Genomic DNA, 22,322 nt, shown 5'->3' with positions numbered 1-22,322 from the left:
AGCATCGACAGGCCAAAGGGATATCGATGTTTTTTCAACTGTAAACAGACAAGGTTACAAGAAAGGCACTTGTTCAATCACCTCTGCCTCCAAACATTCTCAAGCCACCAAAGAAAAACCAAAAGCCAATCAAAATAAACGAATAAATTAATATTATACCCCCAGGTCTTGTCCATGGGATATATACGTAAAGGGAAGAGATATTAGCAAAAATGCATATGCTGCCACAGAATCTCAACGGCCCTGGACCTTATTGTTAAACAAAACAGGCTTCAGAAGCACGAAATAAGTGCAAGGGAAGCTGTGTCAGAAACAAGCAGAAAGTTCCTACTTTCTAAAATATCACAGCATGACAAGGTGCCATTGAAGCAGAACCAGGTTAGCTGCTTTATGGATGAGGGGAGAATAACAAAAATTTTCAATGCTTGTGATTGATACTAGTTGAGGAAATAACTCTTCAGAACAAGATCAGATGAGTCGCCTTTTAAAATTTCGGGTGGTGGCTTGATAGGTGCGAACCAACAATCCAACACCGACTCCTATTCCAACGCAGATGCCAAGGCCAATCCCCACACCCACCCTCACACCAGCATTGAACCATGAAAGTTCCCCATCCTCCCCTTCTATATATTCAGCTCTCGAGTAAATGCTGTTGTAATCAACCTCCAAATCGTTTTCTGGTTGGTAGCCTCCATATTCCAATAACTGCCACAGAAGAAGAGACGGATGTTAGCACTTTGCACAAGCAGTTTTGAGAGCAAATGCAAGAAGATGCAAGAAGTCCAAGTTATATGGAAGAATTTTCTTTTCTTTTTTCAGAAAGAGAATAATAGAAGAACTTCCAAGCCATATGGGAAAAACTTTTCTATCCAAGCTGCTGAAAAAATATATCCATATTACTTATGCTGGCTATTTAAAACAAGACATTTCAAGATCAAATTACATTCAAGAAGGCAAAAATAAGTAATTTTTTGTATAAAAGGGCATTATTTAAATGAAAATCAAGGACTCGTTAAGCAATACAGAATTTTGACACGAGAGACTAGGTGTTTTCAACGGCTGAGACAGCAGAGATAAAAAAAAATCATACTGCTCCATTAAGAACAAGAATAAAAATCTGGATTAATATTCAGGCAAAAAAAATTCAGACTGACCCATACATCTCAACCTTGCAGCTTTATGTGATGAAAGTCTACCAATATGCCCTTTCGTGGCGTGAGTAATTGAATGAGAAAACAAATGAACAAAAAAATAGAGTATGAAACTTAGAAAATTCAGAGTAGGGCATATATTGCCAGGTTTTGAGGGAACTGTTAAAGTAATGGCAACTCAGAAAGCTGCTCCTCAAAATCTTTTGTGCTTTATTAAACTTAAGTGGTTAAACTAGTCAAAGAAAACATCTTTCTCAAAAGACCAGTGGTTGAAATGAAAATCATATATCCACTTTCAACATCTTGAACATGACAAGGCTGCAGGCCTTACATTATAAATTCTTCAGCATGTCCACTCAAAACTCAGACAGCATATTAGTTATGGAACATTATGACATAAATTTCATGACAAAGGAGAAATTGAAAGTAAAACCTTATGGATTAATCGCTTACATAAGATTCAAATACCAAAACAATAGGGCAAAAGGAAAATTATAATAAATGTGGACATATCTTTGCAACAGTATCTATAGATGAAAAGGGAAATTGAGAGGCAATCTTGAGTCTATCATGTTAGAACTTATTGTTTTACTTGCTTTCATATATTTTGCTTTTCTTTGTTCTGGGGCATAAAAGATTTCCTATGACAGGGAATTTTCTCTATCCAAATAAATTAAGTAATTCTTTCTCATCTTTATTAGATAGTTATTACTAGTATAAATAGTGGGGCTTTATTCTTTCCCTGCCTCCCTTTTTCCTAGAATGTTGGAGCTTTGGGATTTCTCCGAGTCTGGTTTCTGGATGGTAAAGGAGCACAAATACAAGCATGGATAGTAATCTTTGTTTTAAATCTTGTCTCTTGTTGAATTCCTATAGACAAAGTCTCTGTAATCTCTAGTCAACTAGTCATGCAGAGACGATGATTGAAAAATACCAAAGAAATTCAAGCCTTGATGGTTGCAATATGTAAGATAGAATGTTTCTACAATGAATGCAATGACAAACAATTAATATATATATATTTTAAATTATTTTGAAGTCAGAGAACTTCGAATGGATGACTGAGGATATCAGATTCAAAAAAAAATGCTCTCCATAGAAGTAGGCAGTCCCAAAATGCATGCAACCCTGCAGGATTTTGCTATCTCACTGAGTCCTCAAAGATGACACTATATTCTAGATAATTACAGTGTTAAAAGAAAAGAAACGGTGACTTATCTTATTCCTTAAATACTTAAAAAAGTATTATGCCCAAGTTATATTGCACATCTATGGTCTGGTGAGATTGCAGCCTTCATTACCTCTTAGACATAAAAGCTTAATGCATATGATGCAAGTGTTGCTTTCTGCAGTACATGGTTTTGGTTGTTGTTCCAGCTTCTTCAGGACATTATTAGAAAGTCTAAGTACACCAGATTCTAATCTAATCTTATGAATAAAATCATCTAGATTAAGATCAGAAAAATCATAAAAAGGTGTCAAGGTGACACAAATGCCAGAAAATTGTACTGCCTAGAGCTAAATGTAACCTGTCTAATGTGTTCTAACATTTTTTCCCACCTCTTGAAATCTTGATGGATGTACCATGTTTTAGCGTGAGCCATGGTGCCGTTCAAGAATAAAAAAAAGTTAATGGAATATCAAGTTATCTTCTATATCCTCCTAAATCATCAAGTGAATTCTATGCTGACCACAATTTGTATATATTGACTGATTCTTGTCTCTACAGGTTCAACAATTCTAGGCACCAGCTATTTATCCCTCTCCGCTGCAGAACAAGCAGAATATATTATAAGTAGAATTCGGAACAGATACCGCAGGGATGTTGATGCAACTTGTTAAAAAAGTGAACATAATAACTTATCATTACTGTAAAAGTTAACCATAATAGAACTGTGAAAACTGTCCAAATAATGCCATGATCAATTGAAAGTCTTGGCCAAAACATTATAATGCTCAGCTTGATCAGGTATACTTGACGACAAATTTGAATAAAAGAAAATTATTACAATATTTACGATTTGACAAAATAGAATAGGGTTTTATTTATTATGGACAAATTTAATGTAGTTTCATTCGGTTTTGACCAAAAAATGAGTTTTCCATGTGTACAAAATGCACTTTTAAAATCTAATCATCTGGAAGTTTGTTTAGCAGGATATCTGGTTTTTGATGGAAATATACAGAATCACAAAAGTAATAGGCTTTAATTCTTGCATGTTGGCTGAAAGTATTTAAAATTATAACAAATTTTGCATCTGTTCATACCAAGGTTCACCATCTCGGTACCAAACCCCATACCGGTACCACACTAGCACAGTGACGGTATGGTTTTGGTGTACCCAGTAGTACGCCACCCGTACCAAATACCGATACAGGATCGGTATGGTACGGTACGTCCCGTACCGCTCGGTTTGGGCCAGTACGGCGTATCATGGTTCACACATAATCTATAATTTATTTCTTAGAACGAACTTTTGTTTCAAAGTTCACTAGAATATTGTTAATTAACCCCCCTTTTTTTCCCTTGGGAATTTGCAAAATGGATATGCTTACTTTATGCAAATTTAGACCATTTTTTCCCCAGGAAGGGGCCCATTAAAACTTTTAAACGCTCTTGCCTCTGAGTTGTATGTTTAAGCCAAGTTGAACACAATTTTTTCATAGTGAATACACATGATAAATAATTCACATTTTTTATATGAATATACATATTTTTAATATTGAAGTCATGTATTTGTTAAGTATACAATGCACATTCAGAGGCTGGAGCATATCCATGGGATCAGAGGCAAAACATTCAGAAATTCCAAAAATGGGCAATTCATGAATAAAAGAAAGAAAGAAAGCGGAAATAAGATTTCTGCAAAAATCCCTTCCCCTTTTTATGGTTTTCTGCTTTACCTTTTCCTCTCCTACTTAGTAGATTTCTTTACCATTTTTCTTTTCTAACATAATCTCCATCTTTCTTAAAGTTCTCTTGACCCAAATGACATTCGAAGCCAATATCCTGTAATTCTTGAAGCAAATTGAAGGCAGAAAAGAAGTATTGGTTTTTATCGCAAAAAAGATATGATCACCGCACTCTAGGGTTTTCCATCTATCATATTCTGACATAACAACATATATAAAAATGGAAGTTTTCAAATGCCAAATATATTGCTGAAACAAGCTGTGGAAGACACAGAATAACAGATTACCCAATGTTCTCATGGTTTGTAAATCCTGCACACAGTGATATGAAGAAGGCTGAAGAAACTTGATAAAGACTCTTATATAAAGTAATATTTTAGTGAATAAAATTTAAAAACTGAACTGGAGAGCATTGTCCCTTCGTAACTGGATCCACATATTGCAGTCAGTGAACTCTCATAATGCATATTTCCAGGTAAACCTCAAGATAGAAAATAGTACCTGAAAAGTATCCTCAGATGAAGCATTCTTCATTAGTTCAGTTGGACCACGCTCTGGAATAGAATCAAACACAACCTTCATCTGATGCTTTTTCCGTAAGGCTAGCTGAAGAGTCTTGGTTAAGATGATGGGGCTACCTGAGAAACAACCAGCAACATATACATCAATTGTTGGCAAAGTCATCTCTGAACTCGAGCAATGTTTTCCCTTCAGAAAGCCTAATCCAGCCCACGTTACAGGCTGGCATTTCAGGTTCCATTTCTTGCTAGTATTCTTTGGTTCTGCTGTAAAACCATTACCACCACCACACAACTCCAAGACTCCAGCAAGCAGCAGAGCATCTCTATTGTAGACCTCAAATCTGACACTTCCAGTTATCCTTACACTATCTGTGCTCACAAATGTCACTTCTTCTGATCTCTTATCAACCCTGTCCCTCCTAAGCAAGGAAGAAGCAGAATCGGAATAAACACCACTTCTTCGACCATTTACTTCAAGGACGGTGTTGGGAGTAAGCGGGACGTGGTTAAGAGTAAGATGCTCAGGAGTTGATTCATTGACCTCACAATTGCTCACTCTCACGTAAAAGACCCTCAGATCAAACCAAGGTGATGACTTAGGAAGGTAGAGGGAGTGCATGATGATATTGCGACCAGGTTTATATGAATCGACCTCAGCAATTGGATCATAACAGTTCTCCATAATTGGAGCACGATCCTCTCAGAAAAATCTTTTCATATCAGTGTTGACAATGAGAAGAGAGATTCCAGCAAAAAGAACACAGGGAAATCAAAGTTCCGCATCTGCAAAGCGAACTGATGGTCAACAATTTACACCAAGCTATCAGAATTGAAACAACAACTAAAAGACATCAACATCAAGAAGACACGGAAACTTTCTTCAACTTAAATATTAAATAGGCATAATTATACAACAGATATTGATAAAAAAATTATGAAAGAAAGCGGCCACTTTGTTCTTTTCAACATACAATTTTACGTCTATGGTATCACGAAAAAAAGAAAAAGAAAACGCAAAACAAAAACGAATCTAATTCCGGCTCAAGGTGCAAGAAAGCATACAGAAGGTATGCAAAACCTCCTTATAATTCTGAAGGGAGAGGCGTCCTCCACCTCTGGTGACACAACTTGTAGAAAGACTCTTTCTTTTCCATCATAATCGGCAAACAAGATCGCTTTAAAGAAACACACACCCAAAAGATCAAAGACGAAAACAGTAAACAAAAGAAGAAGAACAAACCCAATCCACTAGATTCGATACAAATAGTATAAACCGAATGAAACAAAGAGCCACTTTCCCGATCAAGAACAGAGATTGAAAAGCCAAACCAGATATCATACCTCATACCTGACACACTTCTACGGGTTATCCTTTCCTCTCTCTCTCTCTCTCTCTCTCTGACATACAATATAATATTTTGTTCCTAATCGCAAAGGTGGAGCTAAATACATAAAAAAGTTGCCGTTTTTATATCACAAACCCACGAAGGAAGACGCAGGACAGCCAACAAAAAATTCGCCGGCCACCTCCTGCGTCACACGACGCGCCAAAGCCACCACTCTTCCTCTCGCACCCCACCCCACCCAAACGTCTCTCTCGTTCTCTTGATCCATAGAACGTCCACAAGTAATATGAACAATAATTCGATGGAAACCCCGTAACCACGACTCACCGGGCGATCCGAATCGAGGCTCCGATGGCTTCTCCTATCCCTTTCGGCGTCCGACGAGATGGGACGAAAGAGAGAGAGAGAGACAGCGAACAAAGGAGCGGCTCTCTGTTATTTTTGTACCAAGAAGAGACAGGGAGAAAGAGAGAGAATTTATTTTTATAAGGACTTTGTTTGGGATTTTTTTTTTTTTTTTTTTTTTTGTAAGGCCTTTGTTTTTGGGATCTGTCGACGTGTCATCTCATCAAAGAGAGCACACCTGGCTTGGATTCTGTGTCCATTTGGGTCCCATAATATGCTATACATCGGAGCCGAGGGTTGCCGTTGGTTACGGAATGGATGGGAGGAGGAAGAGGAGGGAGAATTGGGGCAGGGACCAGACCATGAATCCCATGGCTTCTCTGCCATGAAATGAAAATGTTTAACCAATAAAATTCTTTAATAAGATAGACTTTGATAATTATGATTAAGATATGCTAATTCGGTAAAGTATCGTATCAGTATTATTTTATTATTATATTGATACATTCAGTATGAAACCGAATTAATGTACTGGATATTATTATCTATTTTGTACCATAGCAAACTGATGTAGTATAGTATGCTTTGCCTCGTTCGATCTAATATTGATATGCTATACCATAATTATGGTTAATAATAAAGAATTGATACTGATTTATTACATTTAGAATACCAATCTTGGCTTTGAGTCAGGTAAACCCACTATGTAGAAGATCGTTGAATAGATCAAGTCAAATGGACGGCAGGGTGCCGCCTAATGGTGCGAATTAAAATATTTTAACATGTTAATTAAAGACTTTGGAGTTTAATTGGTGAAATAAATAGAATAATATTCTATTCTATTTAGCATAATCGGATTTTAGTATTTTAATGCTAAGACTCTTTTATACTTGTCTTAATTGAGTGCTTATTTAAGGAAGTTGTTAGTATAAAATTCATAAGAGTCATATGATAAATGTATTGGGGACACCTAAGGATAAGACTATAGCATCATGAAATAGAAACAACAAATAATAAGAAAATATTCTATTATGGTCAATTGGCAAGGACCGCAATTATAGCTATTATAGACATTATTTCCTAAAACAACTAGATGACAAAAATAAATTTAAGAGACCAAAAATGTCAAATTTTCCTTCAGTAAATTTTCTAATTATTGTCATAACATAGCTTGAGAGTATTTAGAGATCCTAAAGAACATTTTGACGTATATTTAAAGAAGAAAATGGTGCAGCTGATTGAGTAGCCCCTCAACATCAACCTGTTTCTTTTGATAGCCCCTCTTTTCTGCCTTCCAATTTGATTATTATTTTGCAAAAAAAAATCTCGGGAACTCTGATTGCTCTTGTACTTTGTTTGGTTCTTTTGTTGTTCCGATGGTTTTTTACTCTCTTTTTTTTTTTGGTGTAAACTGTACATGAAAAGAAAAAAAAGGTAACCCCTGAGGGCACATCAGAGCTTTCAAACATAGGCTTCTACAAAGCATCACCATTCACCATATCCAGAGTCCTCTCTGAAGTTGACACCATTATTTCCAGGGCTCCAACATTATCAGCCACAAAGACTAACCAGAATAAGAATACCCCGATCCTCTTCCAAATTCCAATGCACATCCAATGGTGGTCAAAGATGAGAAGGATAAGCAGCTCAACTAGCCGGCATGGGTCAGTGGCGACGAAAGCGACGTCGTTCTAATCACTTCAGAAAGTTCAATCCATGAAAATATATTGTCAGCATCATCAGAAGCTACATCTAGAGTAAGAAATCAAGACCATACACTGAGAACTGAATAAATCATCATCAATTTCTTTTGATAATTCTTACAACATGAGAATCATTGACTGTTCGGCCTGCTTAACTGAGACAGCTTAAAAGACACTCTCCTACATACAGGGCGGCGCAGAGCCCCATCCTTATAAGCACATACATAATATGCTTGGTGCAACAGATCCTTTTCAAGAGACAAAGTAGTCTCAATTTATTGGCTTTCCAGCCCCTTCAACTGCTTGTTTTTAACCACAACATAGTTTTGGCAGACTCACACTGGTGAATTCAGGGCCAGCATAAGTTTCCAGACCTCTGTTTTTAATGTGCAAATGATCCCTGATGGACAGACTATAATCGTCACCGGCAAACCATCCATTCTCATATTCAGCTGGATGATTACTAGAATGCCCAGTCGTGACACAAGAAATCACAAGAAATTGTTATCTGGTAAAGAAAAAGGGCTCTATAACCACCAGTTGCATTGATGACACTGCAGGCTTGCAGCATTGGCAAGCTCATTAACTGGTTCGTTTCTAGAATTCAAAGATTAAAAAGCAACTAACTCCACACAGTTTTGTTCGCTGATTGGAAAACTGAGTTATAAGTTTCTTAAAGGAATTGGTAAGTGTTTATCTGTCATACACAGTACAATCACCAACATTCACAGAAGCTGGGAATTATAAGCTCAGTTTGAAAATAAGTAATAAGGAGCAGCTCAATTTGGTGAGATAACAGCAGCCCTCTGTCTCCATCACCGAGGAACGGCAAAGTCTAGGTATTCATTATGAGGAGAAACAAAAAAAGGGAAGATTAATCAGCAACGTAAAAGACATCCATGTAGGCATCCATGTAATCTTCATGTAAGCAATGTAGGGAAAAAATTCCTAGCAACAATGGGGCTACTAGAGATCTCAACATGGTTTACAAAAAAAATGAATGCTGAATCACAACTATTATGCACCAAATTACGATGTGATTCTTTACACGCTAATTTGAATGAGAATCATTAACCAGGCCAAAAGGTGGGCCTTCCTTACACAATAAAGAGAGAGAGAGAGAGAGAGAGAGAGAGAGAGAGAGAGAGATGCATTTTCCTAGTTCAAACTGACATGCAATTAGTTTGGCTCAAAAACAAAATTATGGAAATAGTAATCAGCCGTTTAGGATTTTTTTTTAAAGACAATCTTGTCTACAGTCCTCCCTTTTTTTTTGTGAGACTAGTCTACAGTCAAATTGTTTGGCCATGAAGATCATGATGCTGTTGAACCTACACTACATATAAATTTGGACTTGCACAGCAGTGAGGGCCAAAACAAGCATCCATGTGTACTAATAATCTCCCAAATGTCATAGACAATTGGAGCTCTATGAACTAGGAAGAGGTTATTTAACATTCTAAAACTTTCTCTATCACCCCTCCGATATCTAAAAAACAGATGTTGCAGTGCTCCACTTATAATTACTCCCTCTAGCAATTATTCTACTTCCACAAAAAAACCAATCCAGTTGGAAGCTTAGCAATTCATTAATTTAGTAAAATGTCTCAGATAACCATTTCCTCACACATACTTGGATTGAAATATTAAAAGATTACTTCGGACATGACAATAATAATAGCCACCATTATTTTCTTTACCTTGCACCAGTAGCCTCTCTATGCAAGCTCCTTCACTACGACATCGCGCTCTCACATTTACATCTTCTCTTTATCTCAGAAAAGCATCAAACAAATAGTTCTCGTCCTAGTTCTCACCTATCTTATTCCTCAATTTTTTCCAGAGTGAACTGTCATTACATGCATTATTTCCTCCACGCACAAACAAGTTCTCTCTTTCAGATATATTTTCACTGTCCAAGTACGACTCCATTTTTCATGCTTCATCCTTCCTAATACCAATCCAGTCATGAATCCTTTTCTTTCCTCTTATAGTCTACCTCTTCACATGCTAAACCTTCAATGCGCTAGATAAAAAAGCCTATCTATTCGCCACCAAAATCCATCTATAAGTAAACATTCTTGCCAAAGAATATGTCTGCCAAAATCCAGCTTAAAATAGAATGCTTTTGACCTGTTTCCAATCATCAATTCCTATAACTTCTTTGGTAACAAAACTAAGTTTCCCCATTCAAGACATTCATTATATAATAAGACATCACAAATACAAGTATTAAATATCGTAAACGACTATACATGTAATATCAGTGTCTCCATGCAAGTATCATTTAGAATTTCTTTGCAAACAATCCCAACCCATTTTTAATAGAATGTGTTGAACTATTCTTAGAGCTACTACTAAAGTTCACTACACTACATTCTAGAAAGTTAGGTAAATGGTTTCTTTTTATGAATTGATAAAAAGAAATGTAGAGATCCATTGTCACATTTGTTTTCTCAGACGGATTTTCATATTAAAGAAAGACTATTCAAGCCTATAACGTTGGTTTTCAGAAAATACAAAGTGTTTGTTTTTGAGACTCATTGAAATGACCTCATCCCCTTCCCCCTTTATTCACATCATCTAGTCTAAGCTTGTGGGGAAAATAATCTAATCAAACAAAATATCCATACTATATAGGAAACAATATTACCTAAATATATGACACAAGTGAGAAGTTAAGGCACCCAGAATATTTCAAAATGATAGCCCTAGGAAAACCGACTCAGCAATGCCCTCATACTTCTACTAAATTGTATGTTCAAATACGTAGAAGAAACTAATGAGATCCTCAGTTGAAGTAAAGTTACACTGGTTTCACAATCTGAAGTGCCAGTGAATGTCATAAAGTGTCATGGGGTGTTTAAGTGCCAAAAAAACCCAACAAGCTTTAAAAAATTATCTGAAGTCTTCAGATAACACTGATGGGAACCAAGCAAATATTGCAACATTAGTATAATCTCCTGTTGTTTTGTTACATAAAACCTCATAAGATCTCAATATTACAGCTCACAGCTAAGTCTTCGGATAACAATGATGGGAAATCCATTCATATGCTCACCCATCAGATATTACACCATCTACTTATCTCCTTTCAGATTGATTGTTTTATTATACTGAATTTTGCAAGATCTAAACTGTCTACATTTACTTAATCTGACGACTGCATTCAATCCATAATTATGTATATTGCACCTCTTGATGCCTTCCTGGCTTCACATTTCTCAAACAAAACCTCCATAAAAAACGTCAATCTACTTATGAATGGTAAGGGACCTTTCAAATATTGCAGACAAAGTAAATTCATATTTTGAGAAACATTTTCCTTCATTTCCATAAAACTTCAAAGATTCAAATACTACTCTCGTCAACCTTTTCAGAGATCTCATCATTAGCGATCCTCATACGAATATAGTGACACATCACCAAGTCACCATCAAGATCACAAGAAGGAGTATTAGCGCAAACTAGCCACATATATCGTGCCTAATTCCCTATAATGAAAAGAATGTATAAAGTTAGAAGAAGTGGTCCAGAATTTTTTATGATACACACTCCATTTAATTTAACTCATCAATATAGTAAACGAGTTTGAAGTTTCAGCATTTTTTCCAACTAAACAGAATAGCTTTACTAATCACCTTTGCGTTAAAAATATATTCAAGATATATGTACCAAACATGGTAGAATCTACTAGGAAATTATTATTGTTAGCTAAGAATATGATGATGCATGCACAAGTTTCAATCTCTAAGCTGTGAAGATATGGTGCGAGAGAAGTCTTGCGGTATGCATAATATGACAATTAAAGTATTGCTTCATATCAATAAGCATGAAGAGTCAAATGCCACGCTTCTGAACAAAGACATTTACTTGAATCTTGATGTTTATGGTAAAGTGTAGGAATGCTAAACATTGTCCGCCAAAAGTCCACATTTTTGATAAAGATAGGCTGAAGTAGCTGCTCTAGGTGCAGCAGGACAATCAACTAATACAATTGAACACGAAATGCATTATAGAAGCATAACAGCTCATTATGAGTCAAAACTGCATTGTGGGCTTAGCTGTTCATTTTTAGTTGCTTCATAAGTATACAAGATTTATACCGTTATCTAGATCACAGGGAAGACACACACATAAGAAAGCCATGATATTATGAAAATGTAGTACATCCATGCTTGGAAAAGCACCAAATTTATGTAAAATGCTAGCTAAGAAAACAACATTAATGAAGAAATGTTATATCAAGAACCCAAAAAATGCCGCAAGAGAGCAAACCACATAAAACACATCTGTCTCAGCAGCTTTGATATAATTTGTGAATTCTAAGCTTAAACAGAGTTATTTTTGTCTTCAAATAAACAGAGAAGCTATAGGAATCTACCCCGCATAGATCCAGCAGACCTTGGTCACAAAGGTAAAGCACATCCTATATCATGAAGAAGAAAAACAAGTAAGGTGACGTTAGAATTGATTCACCTGCGACCTCCACTATTTTCCCGCAGAAATCATGTTAAATATTTATCGAGCATCTATATCATTCAAAAAACAAATTTTCACAAACTTAAAGGCACTGAATTATTGTTGTCAATATGTTGATGAAATATCACATTTCAAAACTTTACAAGAAAGCTTGGCCTCATTCATTTTCAGTTACGATTCAAAATCCTCACATGCAACGTTCCATCCCTTCTCCTTGCACTCTTCGTAGCCCTGATCAGATGCGCTTGTTTAAACCTATCAACAGAATTTTCAGAAGACAAAAGTTCCAATTTTTACAACAAAAATCAACCAACACCACTCATTAAGCATATTAACTTTATATGAAATGCAGTAGTTTGTTAATGTTAACTTTGTATATCGAGTCATAAAATACTAGTGCTCAAGAAACAGTCAGCCAAAGCCTCAACTAGCAAAGATTTCATCCATGCCAAATAAAAAGCTGACGAAATAAGGATTTTTTTTAAAAAAAAAAAAAGAGCTTAGAATTGTCAGAATCTGGAAGAGCCAAAGAATTCTTAACCATTACCTTGAGAAAGCCAGCTCCAGCAGGAGGAATCGACGGCTATGAAGGACCTGAGACGGGCGGAGGCGATGGCGCTGTGGAGAGGCATCAGAGACTCCACGCTTCCCAACGCCGGCGCGACCGACCTGGAAAGCCACAAGCCGCAAGATAAGAATCCTATGATCGAGAAGGGAAAGGGGGGAGAAAAGCGGCAAAAACTAGGTTTTTAGAGGCTTTGCTTCACCTCCGAAAGAGAGGGGCCGCTCTCCTGGAAAGCGTGGGCTTGGGAAGTGAGGTTTTGCAGCGGACGGCGGCAGACCTCGCAACGACGGCGGCGAACCTACATAGCGACGCCATTTCCCGCCCTCGCTACCTCTATCGAGCGGACGAGGGGAAGCGAACGCAATAGAGAAACCTCCCTAAAACCCTAACACGGCGAGTTAGGTGACGAGTCGACGTGGTCAGTGAGTCAACGCGCACGCTTTTTGAAGGAAAATGGGCACTTTCGGGCCGGTTTGTGACGGCGGCCCAGAATCCAGATAAAAGGGCGACGCGAGGACCAGGAAATAGGCCGTCAAGTAGATGCAGTTGGCCCGAAATAAAATCCTAGCCTTTGCTAAGACTGGATCAGTTTTTCAAGTGAGCTCAAGTTTGAGGGACCTAGATCCCACCTAGACCTAAAACTCGATCTGGGTCTGGATCAGGGTTTATTAAAAATTTATCTAATCTAATCATATATACATATTTGTTTGATTTTTATGGATCTAGCTTGACCTAATCTGGACCCGGTATATACTCGATATCCAGTATATAATGTAAATTTTACTTATATCATTAACAATTCTTATAAAATTTATTAATTATATTTTGAGTCTCACTATTAGTGGATAATTTTCTGGACTTTTCTAATAAATATATCCACTTGAAACTTCGGTTTGTCCCTAATACATAGTCGATCCAACTTAGATCTAGACTCGATCTCTACTTGACCTGATCTAATTCTTGAATCGGTAGGATGTGAATTCATATATCGTCCAAACATCCCAATCCCTCTCCTTCCGCAAAGAAAAAAAAAAGTTGAAAGGAAAGAAATGTCAGTCCAACTTAGATGATACTTCCATCTATCTCCATACTAGTCCTCTAGTTGAACTAATTTTTCTTGGGTATAATTGGGTCATTTATGTCTAATCAAACTAGGTCCAATTTTGTTGGACATTCAATGTGAATCCTAATTTAACTAAGATTATGTTCTCAATTGTTATTTATTCTAGTTCGTTATCCCCATGTTACCCAAGCTAGGATAAAGTATTTTTGTCTTTTAGTTGGAGCAAAGGTTGGCTTCCGGGTTTTAATAAGCTTAGAAAAGTGTTATTTTAAATAAACAGTAATAGTGTCCTTGCTTAAGTTTGAAGATTAATTTTTAGCTTCTCTGTGAAGGATCCATGTCGCCTGTTGGAGGTGGATTGCACCGGTCCTTTGTGACTAGACTATCGGAGAGAGATCTTGGAAGACGTTTTAAAATTTTATCTTGTTCTTTTGTAAAATTTATTTATTAATAATATTCGTTTATTTTTTCTCTCTAAATTAATTCTCCTTAACTTTGTTCTTCTTATAATCCTCTTTGTATAATTATTAGTGCTTGATCACCATAATCCTAGGCCCACTAATCTTATTTCACAAGTGATTCTATTATTCTACATACTACCAAAAAGTGTATAAAATTTCTACATCGTATGAGGTTAGTTTGGTGTGTAAGTAGACAGTAATGCAGCTTCGATTAGAATTATTTATACCATATTTTTTAGAGTAGCAACTTAATTATTTGTGATTTTGATGGTTATTGTTCAGCATAAATCTAGGGCTTCTAATAATTCATTGAGTATATATACAAATTTATTGGTTTTATTATGATTCAAAATTTAGGTTGCGATGACCAATTTTACCTACATCAATATGAATTTTTTTTTGTAAATCAAATTTATCATACCAATCTAATATAAACATATCCACAGAAATCAGAAAATAAAACATACACAAAATCTGGAGGAATATCCGTCCACACTATAGTCGCTCTATCATTCCACTTTTCCATTGATTGGACGATATTAACTATCCAATCTGTAAGTCAATAGTCAATTATATTTGATAGGACAAGATTTATTACATATATTAGAACAATCTGATAATAAAATTGTAATAAATAAATAAATTTTGAAATAAAAAAATTATCTCTATTTTTAGGATATAGAGAAGCTGAAAAATTATAAAATATTATTATGATTGTTTACTCAAAATCTAGTAAAATAATATATCAAAGTATTCTCAAACAAAATTTATTTGAAGAGTGAATTTTGGTTTCAAACTTTTCAAAAGATATAGAAGAAGTATAGGACTGGTTCAAAAATAAAGTTTAAAATAAATACGATAATTTATTTATGTTAAACTTGCAAAATATTTGAATCTAATTTATATTTTATTATGTATTAACTGTTAATAATAAGTGATCGATGCTATTGCATAAACTTGGTATGTGCATCTTACAATGTCACTTAAATAGTAAATTTAGTACCTACACTTAAATGTCACCGGCTTAGGTTACCAAAACCTAAAACAATGTTGTAAAGAATGGGTGCACTCGGACCCGAACCTGACTACACCCAACTGAAATAACCTAAAAGAAAATCGAAGCTCGCCTCCGGCTCCATCGCGGTGAAAGCGAGAACAGAGAAGGCCAGCAGACGACGAGGAAGAGCGGGCGGCGCGCGGCGGCGGCGGCGTCGTTTCAGGTAACACACTCGGCTTTACACCGCTCCTCGTTCTCTCCTTTTCCTCCTCTTCTTTCCACTCTAGAATTGAGGGTTTTCCCCTGTCTTTAAATTCTTCTCCCCCATCTTCTTTATTGGATACGATGAATGGATCCGAGGGATGCGACCCCCGACGAGGATTCGAAGAACTTATAGCTGATGCTTGTGGATTTCTTTAATATCTATTGTCTTCTTAGGATTGGAAGGTGTCGGTGGTCTCAGGAGTGGATTGTTTGCTGGAAGGAGAGTTTCTAGACAAAGATCGTTTCTTTTCAGTATTTTTTGAGGCCATGATGTCGTTGAGTTCGCCTCCAAGTTGCCTTGTTCCGTTTCGCTTAGAGGCCTTAGAAGGTGATATCTTGTTAGGTGTACTATAAAGGAACTTGCCAACTGTATGGGAGTATGCGATTATGTTGATCTTCCTTTGAAATCTGAGATAAAGGAGTGCAAAGGCAGGCCTTTTTATATTTTCGGATTGATTTCTTGTTTCGTCAATTGCCGTGATATTGAGGATGGTGCTTAAGGGATTTTACCAGTTCTCACTTCCATTCATAACCCATTTTTCGTGGAGAACTCCAGATTTTGTTTTCCTTTCGAAGTTTGAATCCATATGGTTGGATAAGAAATGGTTATGAGATCAATCAAAGCTCCGACGAGAGGTGTTGGGGTCAAGGAAGGAGGCTTCTCCTCCGCCTGAGTTCATTTCATGATCTGCGGCAGTGCAACTTAATTTGAAACAGAGAAACAAAATAATTTCTTTTTTTTTTTGTGGTGTGGTTGTGGTGAACAAAGCTGAAGAGAGAACATTGTTGGAAGAAAAATTCACTAAAGGAAAAAAGCAGTTGATAAATGCGATTGAAAGAAACAAGTTTCTGACCAATATTAATAACAAAAGGAAAATTCTCAGCGCTTCAGTTGGGGCAGTGTGTCTCATAGGTGAAAATGGGATCGGTAATAACATTTTCTCTCTTTATAAACCCTATTCTAGAAAAGAAAGGGGAAGAGGATCACTTTGGGCATGCTTTCTTTCTTTCGCAGACTTAAGAGTCATGCAGAGGGTGACTGACGAAAAACTAACAAGTAATCCAACACAGTGGTAGTCTAGTGAACTATTAAATATCCAAGCTTTTTTCTGAATGGATTCAACTCTCTGCCAAGGGTTCTTCAACTCAATCAAAGATGAGATCATGAAAGCGACTGTAGCATTGTTTCTGAGAAAGAGTTACTTCGTCACAAACATCAAAATTATGGAATGGGAGATATGTAAGTTGATAGGTGCATTTTGTTGGCATCAGGAAGCTTTTGAGAAGGGCTTTCTGTTATAAACAATTGTAAAAACTGATCTTTGAGATTGTTGCGGTCCTTGGCTGCTCTTTCGTGCACAGATTTGCCATTTCTAGTTGCTTACTAATTTACACTTTAAGAACTATTTGTAAAAACTGAACTTTCAGATGTAGTTCTTGGCTACTATTATATGCACATGTTTGCCCTTTCTCATTTCTTATGCAATTATGCTCTAAAAGTTATTTTGTTACAATGTTATGTCTTAAACAAGCATATTAGCTTTACCATGTTGTTTTCCTACTCGTGGGAGTCCTTGTCATGTTTGGAGGATAGTAGAAATGAAAAAAAAATGGCTTTTTCTACTGTCTGTCTTCAAATCATGAGACAACTATAAGTGGGAAGCAGTAATTATAGTATATTCGTCTCATTCTCAAGAATTCTAAGCAAACCCAGGTCTTAAGTCTAGTCGTTGTAAAAGTATGGTGTTAGAGGTAAACTATGCTAGTTTACAACATATGGTCTATTCTGAGAATGAGAATCATTTGCAATTGCAACAGGAAGTTATGTGATTTATTAGACTTAACTCCTTGGCGCCTTAAGCCCAATTTTCCCTCAAAACTCTTGGTGCCTCACGTATAGTGATTTAAAAATGGTGTTCAATCACTGACAGACTTGAGGAATTTGATGCTAGACTTACACTTGTTTCCTCACCTGTGGTGATGTAAATATGAGAATCAATCATTGACAGATTTGTGGACTTGAATACCCATGTATCAAATTGGGATTTCATTTTTACTTGTATGTGATTCTATAGGTTTGAAATGCCTTGAATTGAATGAATCAAAGCATCAACAGATTTGAGAGGCCTTTTGAAATCGAAGTTGGGTTTGAGGTTTGCCTCTCCAGGGAAGTTCCCGTGTATGCTTTGATAATTTCAAAAACACTGTATTAAGTATTAACTTCTGCTTGTAAAGTTTTACATCTTGTTTGGTTCACTAAATGACTTGCTGAACTTGAGTCAGAGGAAATGTGGCAACTGGTTAAGTTGGCAAAGTCACTGGGCTGAATAAAAGCCGGTGGCTGTCTAGCCTCTCTTCTTATCAATAAAGTCACTGGGTGCTAGATACCAGTGAGCTGTGTTCGACCCCACCTTCACCCAAATTATGGCCAGGCATCCTCCAGTCCTAGTTCTTAAAAAGAAGCATGTTACAGAGAAATGTCAAATTTGTCTAGAGGAGTCATATCTTATGCATGCTTCACAGGGGCATTACCCTTCAGGGTGAAGGTTTTTTGTTGGATGGCCTTAATAGAATAAAATCTAAAGCGGCATGTTATATATGTACGTGTGTGTGCTAAGAAAAGGAGGACTAATAGACTAATTCTGTCATTGCATTGTGAAGTATTTTTAAGGATTTGGAAAACAATTTATACGAGTGGTTAGCACTTCTCATTTCTTTTTAACACGCTCTATTTTTAATATTTGGGAAGCAAAGTATTGGGTGGTCTTGTTGCAGGGTAAGTGGTAAAGATGGTTGTGATTTGTTATATATGGAAAGATTGACGTCGGTGCTTTTTCTAAGATACTAGTCTCTATCTGCTGGAAGAAAGGTTATTGATAAACCCAATATTATGTATATGTTCCATCGACCCAAAGCCAACATTGTCCAGTGCAAGTATTGCAAGATTGGCTAGCTGAACCCTACCTAATTTTTTTTCACTTTTGAAGGTATATCTCGAACCAACTCTGATTATTGCTATTGAGAAAAAAACCTTTTTTAAAATAAAAAGAAGAGGTTTTAACCAATCAAATTCATACCCCATGCATCAAGTATCAAATGCCTTCTCTTGCTAACTGTCCAATCATGTTCGGATCTTTGCAGTTCATGCTACTAAGTTCTAACCCATATGTGATGCTTTTGTAGGTATCTTATTCATGAAAGATGATGAACCTCTCTTCAATTTGCAGACGGGCCGGTCTCAAGGATCTAGTGTTGAATGTTCCTGTGTATGTTGGTGCCAGTGGTATCACTAATAACCCAATGACTTGTCGCAAGGTCAATTATGCTGTCCTTTGTCATTGTTCCAAATGGCTCTAATGGTGAATTCATGGTCTTGTGCCAGAAGCATCTGAGGGACTGACCTTGATCTTCAGGAGGTGGGCCTCCAAAAAGACTGCAGGATCCACAAAAAATGGACGAGATTCAAAACCTAAAAATCTAGGGGTGAAGAAGTTCGGAGGAGAGGTTTCTCTACTCAGAAAATTATTTCTTTATGGAGTCCTTGATCAGTTATGTTCCTGCTAGTCCTATGTAATAATATCCCCTTGCTATAATCTCTGTTTGTCTTGCAGAGAGTGATACCTGGAAACATCATTGTTCGACAGCGAGGCACGAGGTTTCATCCTGGAAATTATGTTGGAATGGGAAAGGATCATACTCTGTATACTTTGAAAGAAGGCCATGTCTGGTTCGAACGCCACAAGCTTAGCGGCCGGAAGTGGGTGCATGTCGAGCCTGCGGAGGGCCATGTTCTTCACCCCATCTACACAAATGCTGCCACCATTTCTGGTGAAAATCCAATATGCTAAGTTAATGGAGATTAGTTGTTGTTCTTAACAAGCCAGAATAGTTGGTCTCTAAGACAAGTTTCCTTGGGATGGACTAGAAACTTAGAATGTGGCTGGTACATTGCTGTAATGAATCTATCTTTTTTGTTCCAGTAGCAGTTAATCTATTTCCAGGTCTTTCCCTGGAAACTCTCGAGCAGTGCATTTTTTCTGGTAATTATGCACTTGTAGGCATCGAGTGAACATAATTTTTTTTTGGTTTTGAAAGTGTTTTAATCAAAGTGGTGTTTCAAAACTAAGGTACCGTTAGCATCACTTGTATTTTTGCTATTTTTAGAAATAAAAAAATAAAAATTTATTTTCTTTTTTATTTTTAAAAATATGAATATGTTTGGTATGGTCAATTATTTTTAAAGATATAAATGCGGTGGTGGTAGTAGCGATGGAAGTGATGATAGTGCTGGTGATATTGGTGGCAGTGCGGCGGTGGTATTGTGGAGCTGGCAACGATAGTAATGAGGATAGGTCAATGTGGCTGAGGCAACGACGATAACGGTAGTAGCATGATGGAGACGGTCGCGCAAGCGATATGGCGAAGGCGGCAATGATGGCAATAGTGATGTGAAAAACTCTATACCCGAATGAAGGGAATGCCCTCTGCATCCGCTGTAATGTATTGAACAAGATTAGGAGGGAAAGTCCTCGCGCTAGACTTGAATACTTGGAGGCGTTTGTAACTTTTTTATGAAAATAGCGAAATAATAGAAGAAACAGGTCATATTTTCCAAATGTGTCACCACATGGGATTTGTCATCTACCAACTAACATGATCTGGCCAGCGCAAATCAATTAGTTTGAGAATCTAGGTATAGCTTCAAAATAATTGCATGCAGTGTGGTCTTGACCTGACCTAAACCCACCGCTCGATCAATGAGCTTGGGCTCAAATTTTGGACCCAAACCGGTTATTCTAGGCTTTGGTTCGAGCTATCAGACTTGGAACTCACAGATCCACATGCGGTACTAATCGTTACGTACTGGCTCGAAGAACTAATGGCCGAATCATAGTTATTTAGTTGATCCATAACACAATCCTGAGGCTCAACTCTTTTTTGGATTTTCCTCTACTTTTTTTTTTGTTTGCATTGATAAATCTCTCTTCTCCACTTATCAGGTCTCCAATGGAAACACCGTATCTTTTCAAAAACTAACATTGTTTTTTTTAGAGTTACAATTTTAAAAAAAAAGGTGTCTCACAAAAAAAATATTTTAAAGCATTTAAAACAACTAAAAGTTAGGAAATAAAAAAATTTAAATTCTTTTTAAAATTAAAACTCCAACGATCCTTACAAAATATTTAAATTTTTGAAAATCATAAAATAGAATATTTAGGCAACTTATACTGTGCAATAGATGAGGTATCCCGTGGACTTGAATCTCACTTAGTGTTGATAGACATAATAGTATTTATCTGAAGAAATTATAGTGGATTAGACCTTAAAATAGGTCTTCTCAATAAATAATTTTATCACTGATAATAGCACTCATCATTGGGATAGGAAGAGATATACTTCAAAAATTATGCTCCGATACAATCACTAAATCAATTTTATTTCTACCATGTCAAACATTCTTCATGGAATCTCCAATCATAAAGTTTGGGTATCCATTGTCGGTGACCAAATAGTGGGCTTAAGCTCCATCCTTCTCGATGATTTTATTACTCCAATCACAGACAAACTCTTGATTAATTCATCTATCAAGTTTTTCTCATACTTGACAAATTTCAACAAAATGATATTACTCTTTTAAAGTTATTTTACAAATTTATGACGAATCTAGATATACCGATTTATCTTTTTGTTAGTACTCTTTTGATTCATAAGATTTTGAGTTAGATTTTAGGTTTTGAAATAAATACAATAAAAAGCAATAATATCAATAAAATTAAATAACCACATTATGAAATATAACGAGTAATGTAACCTTATAATTTGTGCACGTTTTCAAAGTAGTAGTATATATTTTGACAATAGCTAATAATATGCAGAGTTTTTAAAATAATAGTAATTTATGCATAGCTTTTAAAAATGCAGGAGTTTTCCGTATAAATTTTTAAAATGCAGGAAATTCTGCATATAAATTAAAGATTGCAGAAAATATATTGCACATAATTTAATTTTGTAGAAAATCTGCACGGCTTTAAAGCTTCAGTATTTTTTTTATACAAATTTTTAATCGGCAGAAAATTTCTACATAGACTTAAAGTTGCAGAAAAATTCTGCAAAAAATGTATAATTTTTAAAATAGCAAAAAATCAGTTTGCATAATTTTTTAGAGCAATATAACTTTCTAAAAAAGCTGATTTTTATAAAAAAAATTATAGCTTTCTAATTTTATATAATAAAAACAAAATTTAGTTTTGAATTAAATGATTAAATAGTAATGCCTAGTGTAATCAAGACCACATTCTTAGATTGTTGAAAAAAATTAATTTCTAGCATAATTAAGATCAGGTTGTTAGATTGTTGGAAAAAAAAATTCCAAGACAATTGACCCGTATTATTAATGTGATGCCTCAGTCCTCACCCCATTCATCAAATGCCAACGCATTTTCCGAAAAAAAGTTGAGCCTCAGGATCGTAAGCCCCGTTGTGTTAATCCGTCATGGATCAAGTGAATAAC

General features: G+C 36.1%; 3 protein-coding genes across 7 annotated transcripts; 1 reads left to right on the top strand and 2 right to left on the bottom strand.

Moving 5' to 3' along the window:
* Nucleotides 1–123: 123 nt before the first annotated feature.
* Nucleotides 124–6,403, bottom strand: LOC103707605 (uncharacterized protein At1g01500-like). Of its 3 annotated transcripts, none has more exons than XM_008792151.4 (3): nt 6,259–6,403; nt 4,566–5,368; nt 124–705 (listed from the first exon to the last, which is right to left on the bottom strand). In XM_008792151.4, the coding sequence occupies exons 2-3, from the start codon at nt 5,265–5,267 to the stop codon at nt 469–471; spliced, it is 939 nt and encodes a 312-aa protein (XP_008790373.1). In that variant the 5' UTR covers nt 5,268–5,368; nt 6,259–6,403; the 3' UTR covers nt 124–468. The 3 variants fall into 3 exon arrangements, with proteins under 3 accessions (XP_008790373.1, XP_017698418.1, XP_008790374.1); XM_017842929.3 differs by lacking the exon at nt 6,259–6,403 and adding an exon at nt 5,934–6,183; XM_008792152.4 differs by lacking the exon at nt 6,259–6,403 and adding an exon at nt 5,927–6,181.
* Nucleotides 6,404–7,439: 1,036 nt separating this feature from the next.
* Nucleotides 7,440–13,427, bottom strand: LOC103707606 (protein NONRESPONDING TO OXYLIPINS 2, mitochondrial-like). 3 transcript variants are annotated; one of them, XM_039127593.1, is made up of 4 exons: nt 13,229–13,427; nt 13,009–13,130; nt 12,653–12,716; nt 8,063–8,814 (listed from the first exon to the last, which is right to left on the bottom strand). In XM_039127593.1, exons 1-3 carry the CDS (start codon nt 13,339–13,341, stop codon nt 12,697–12,699), a joined length of 255 nt encoding a protein of 84 aa, XP_038983521.1. In that variant the 5' UTR covers nt 13,342–13,427; the 3' UTR covers nt 8,063–8,814; nt 12,653–12,696. The 3 variants fall into 3 exon arrangements, with proteins under 3 accessions (XP_026660652.2, XP_038983521.1, XP_008790377.2); XM_026804851.2 differs by lacking the exons at nt 8,063–8,814; nt 12,653–12,716 and adding an exon at nt 7,440–7,974; XM_008792155.4 differs by lacking the exon at nt 12,653–12,716.
* Nucleotides 13,428–15,668: 2,241 nt separating this feature from the next.
* Nucleotides 15,669–19,928, top strand: LOC103707608 (50S ribosomal protein L27-like). The gene is made up of 4 exons (XM_008792156.3): nt 15,669–15,770; nt 18,995–19,094; nt 19,194–19,315; nt 19,423–19,928. The coding sequence occupies exons 2-4, from the start codon at nt 19,013–19,015 to the stop codon at nt 19,657–19,659; spliced, it is 441 nt and encodes a 146-aa protein (XP_008790378.1). The 5' UTR covers nt 15,669–15,770; nt 18,995–19,012; the 3' UTR covers nt 19,660–19,928.
* Nucleotides 19,929–22,322: the final 2,394 nt, after the last annotated feature.

Source organism: Phoenix dactylifera, chromosome 6 (genome assembly GCF_009389715.1).
Source record: "Phoenix dactylifera cultivar Barhee BC4 chromosome 6, palm_55x_up_171113_PBpolish2nd_filt_p, whole genome shotgun sequence".
In the NCBI taxonomy this organism is placed as follows: domain Eukaryota; kingdom Viridiplantae; phylum Streptophyta; class Magnoliopsida; order Arecales; family Arecaceae; genus Phoenix; species Phoenix dactylifera.
Note: the sequence above shows the minus strand (reverse complement) of the source record. Positions and strands in the feature narration are given on the sequence as shown.

What these genes read in the sequence shown, in the direction of transcription:
- LOC103707608 (XM_008792156.3), top strand. Translation starts at nt 19,013, where the DNA reads ATGATGAACCTCTCTTCAATTTGCAGACGGGCCGGTCTCAAGGATCTA. An exon ending in TGTGTATGTTGGTGCCAGTG is followed by an intron (nt 19,095 to 19,193) that starts GTATCACTAATA and finishes GTCTTGTGCCAG; the next exon opens with AAGCATCTGAGGGACTGACC. An exon ending in TGAAGAAGTTCGGAGGAGAG is followed by an intron (nt 19,316 to 19,422) that starts GTTTCTCTACTC and finishes TTTGTCTTGCAG; the next exon opens with AGAGTGATACCTGGAAACAT.
- LOC103707605 (XM_008792151.4), bottom strand. Translation starts at nt 5,267, where the DNA reads ATGGAGAACTGTTATGATCCAATTGCTGAGGTCGATTCATATAAACCT. An exon ending in CATCTGAGGATACTTTTCAG is followed by an intron (nt 706 to 4,565) that starts GTACTATTTTCT and finishes CTTCTGTGGCAG; the next exon opens with TTATTGGAATATGGAGGCTA.
- LOC103707606 (XM_026804851.2), bottom strand. Translation starts at nt 13,341, where the DNA reads ATGGCGTCGCTATGTAGGTTCGCCGCCGTCGTTGCGAGGTCTGCCGCC. An exon ending in GCGGCCCCTCTCTTTCGGAG is followed by an intron (nt 13,131 to 13,228) that starts GTGAAGCAAAGC and finishes GTGGCTTTCCAG; the next exon opens with GTCGGTCGCGCCGGCGTTGG. An exon ending in CTGGAGCTGGCTTTCTCAAG is followed by an intron (nt 7,975 to 13,008) that starts GTAATGGTTAAG and finishes AACTTTCTGAAG; the next exon opens with TGATTAGAACGACGTCGCTT.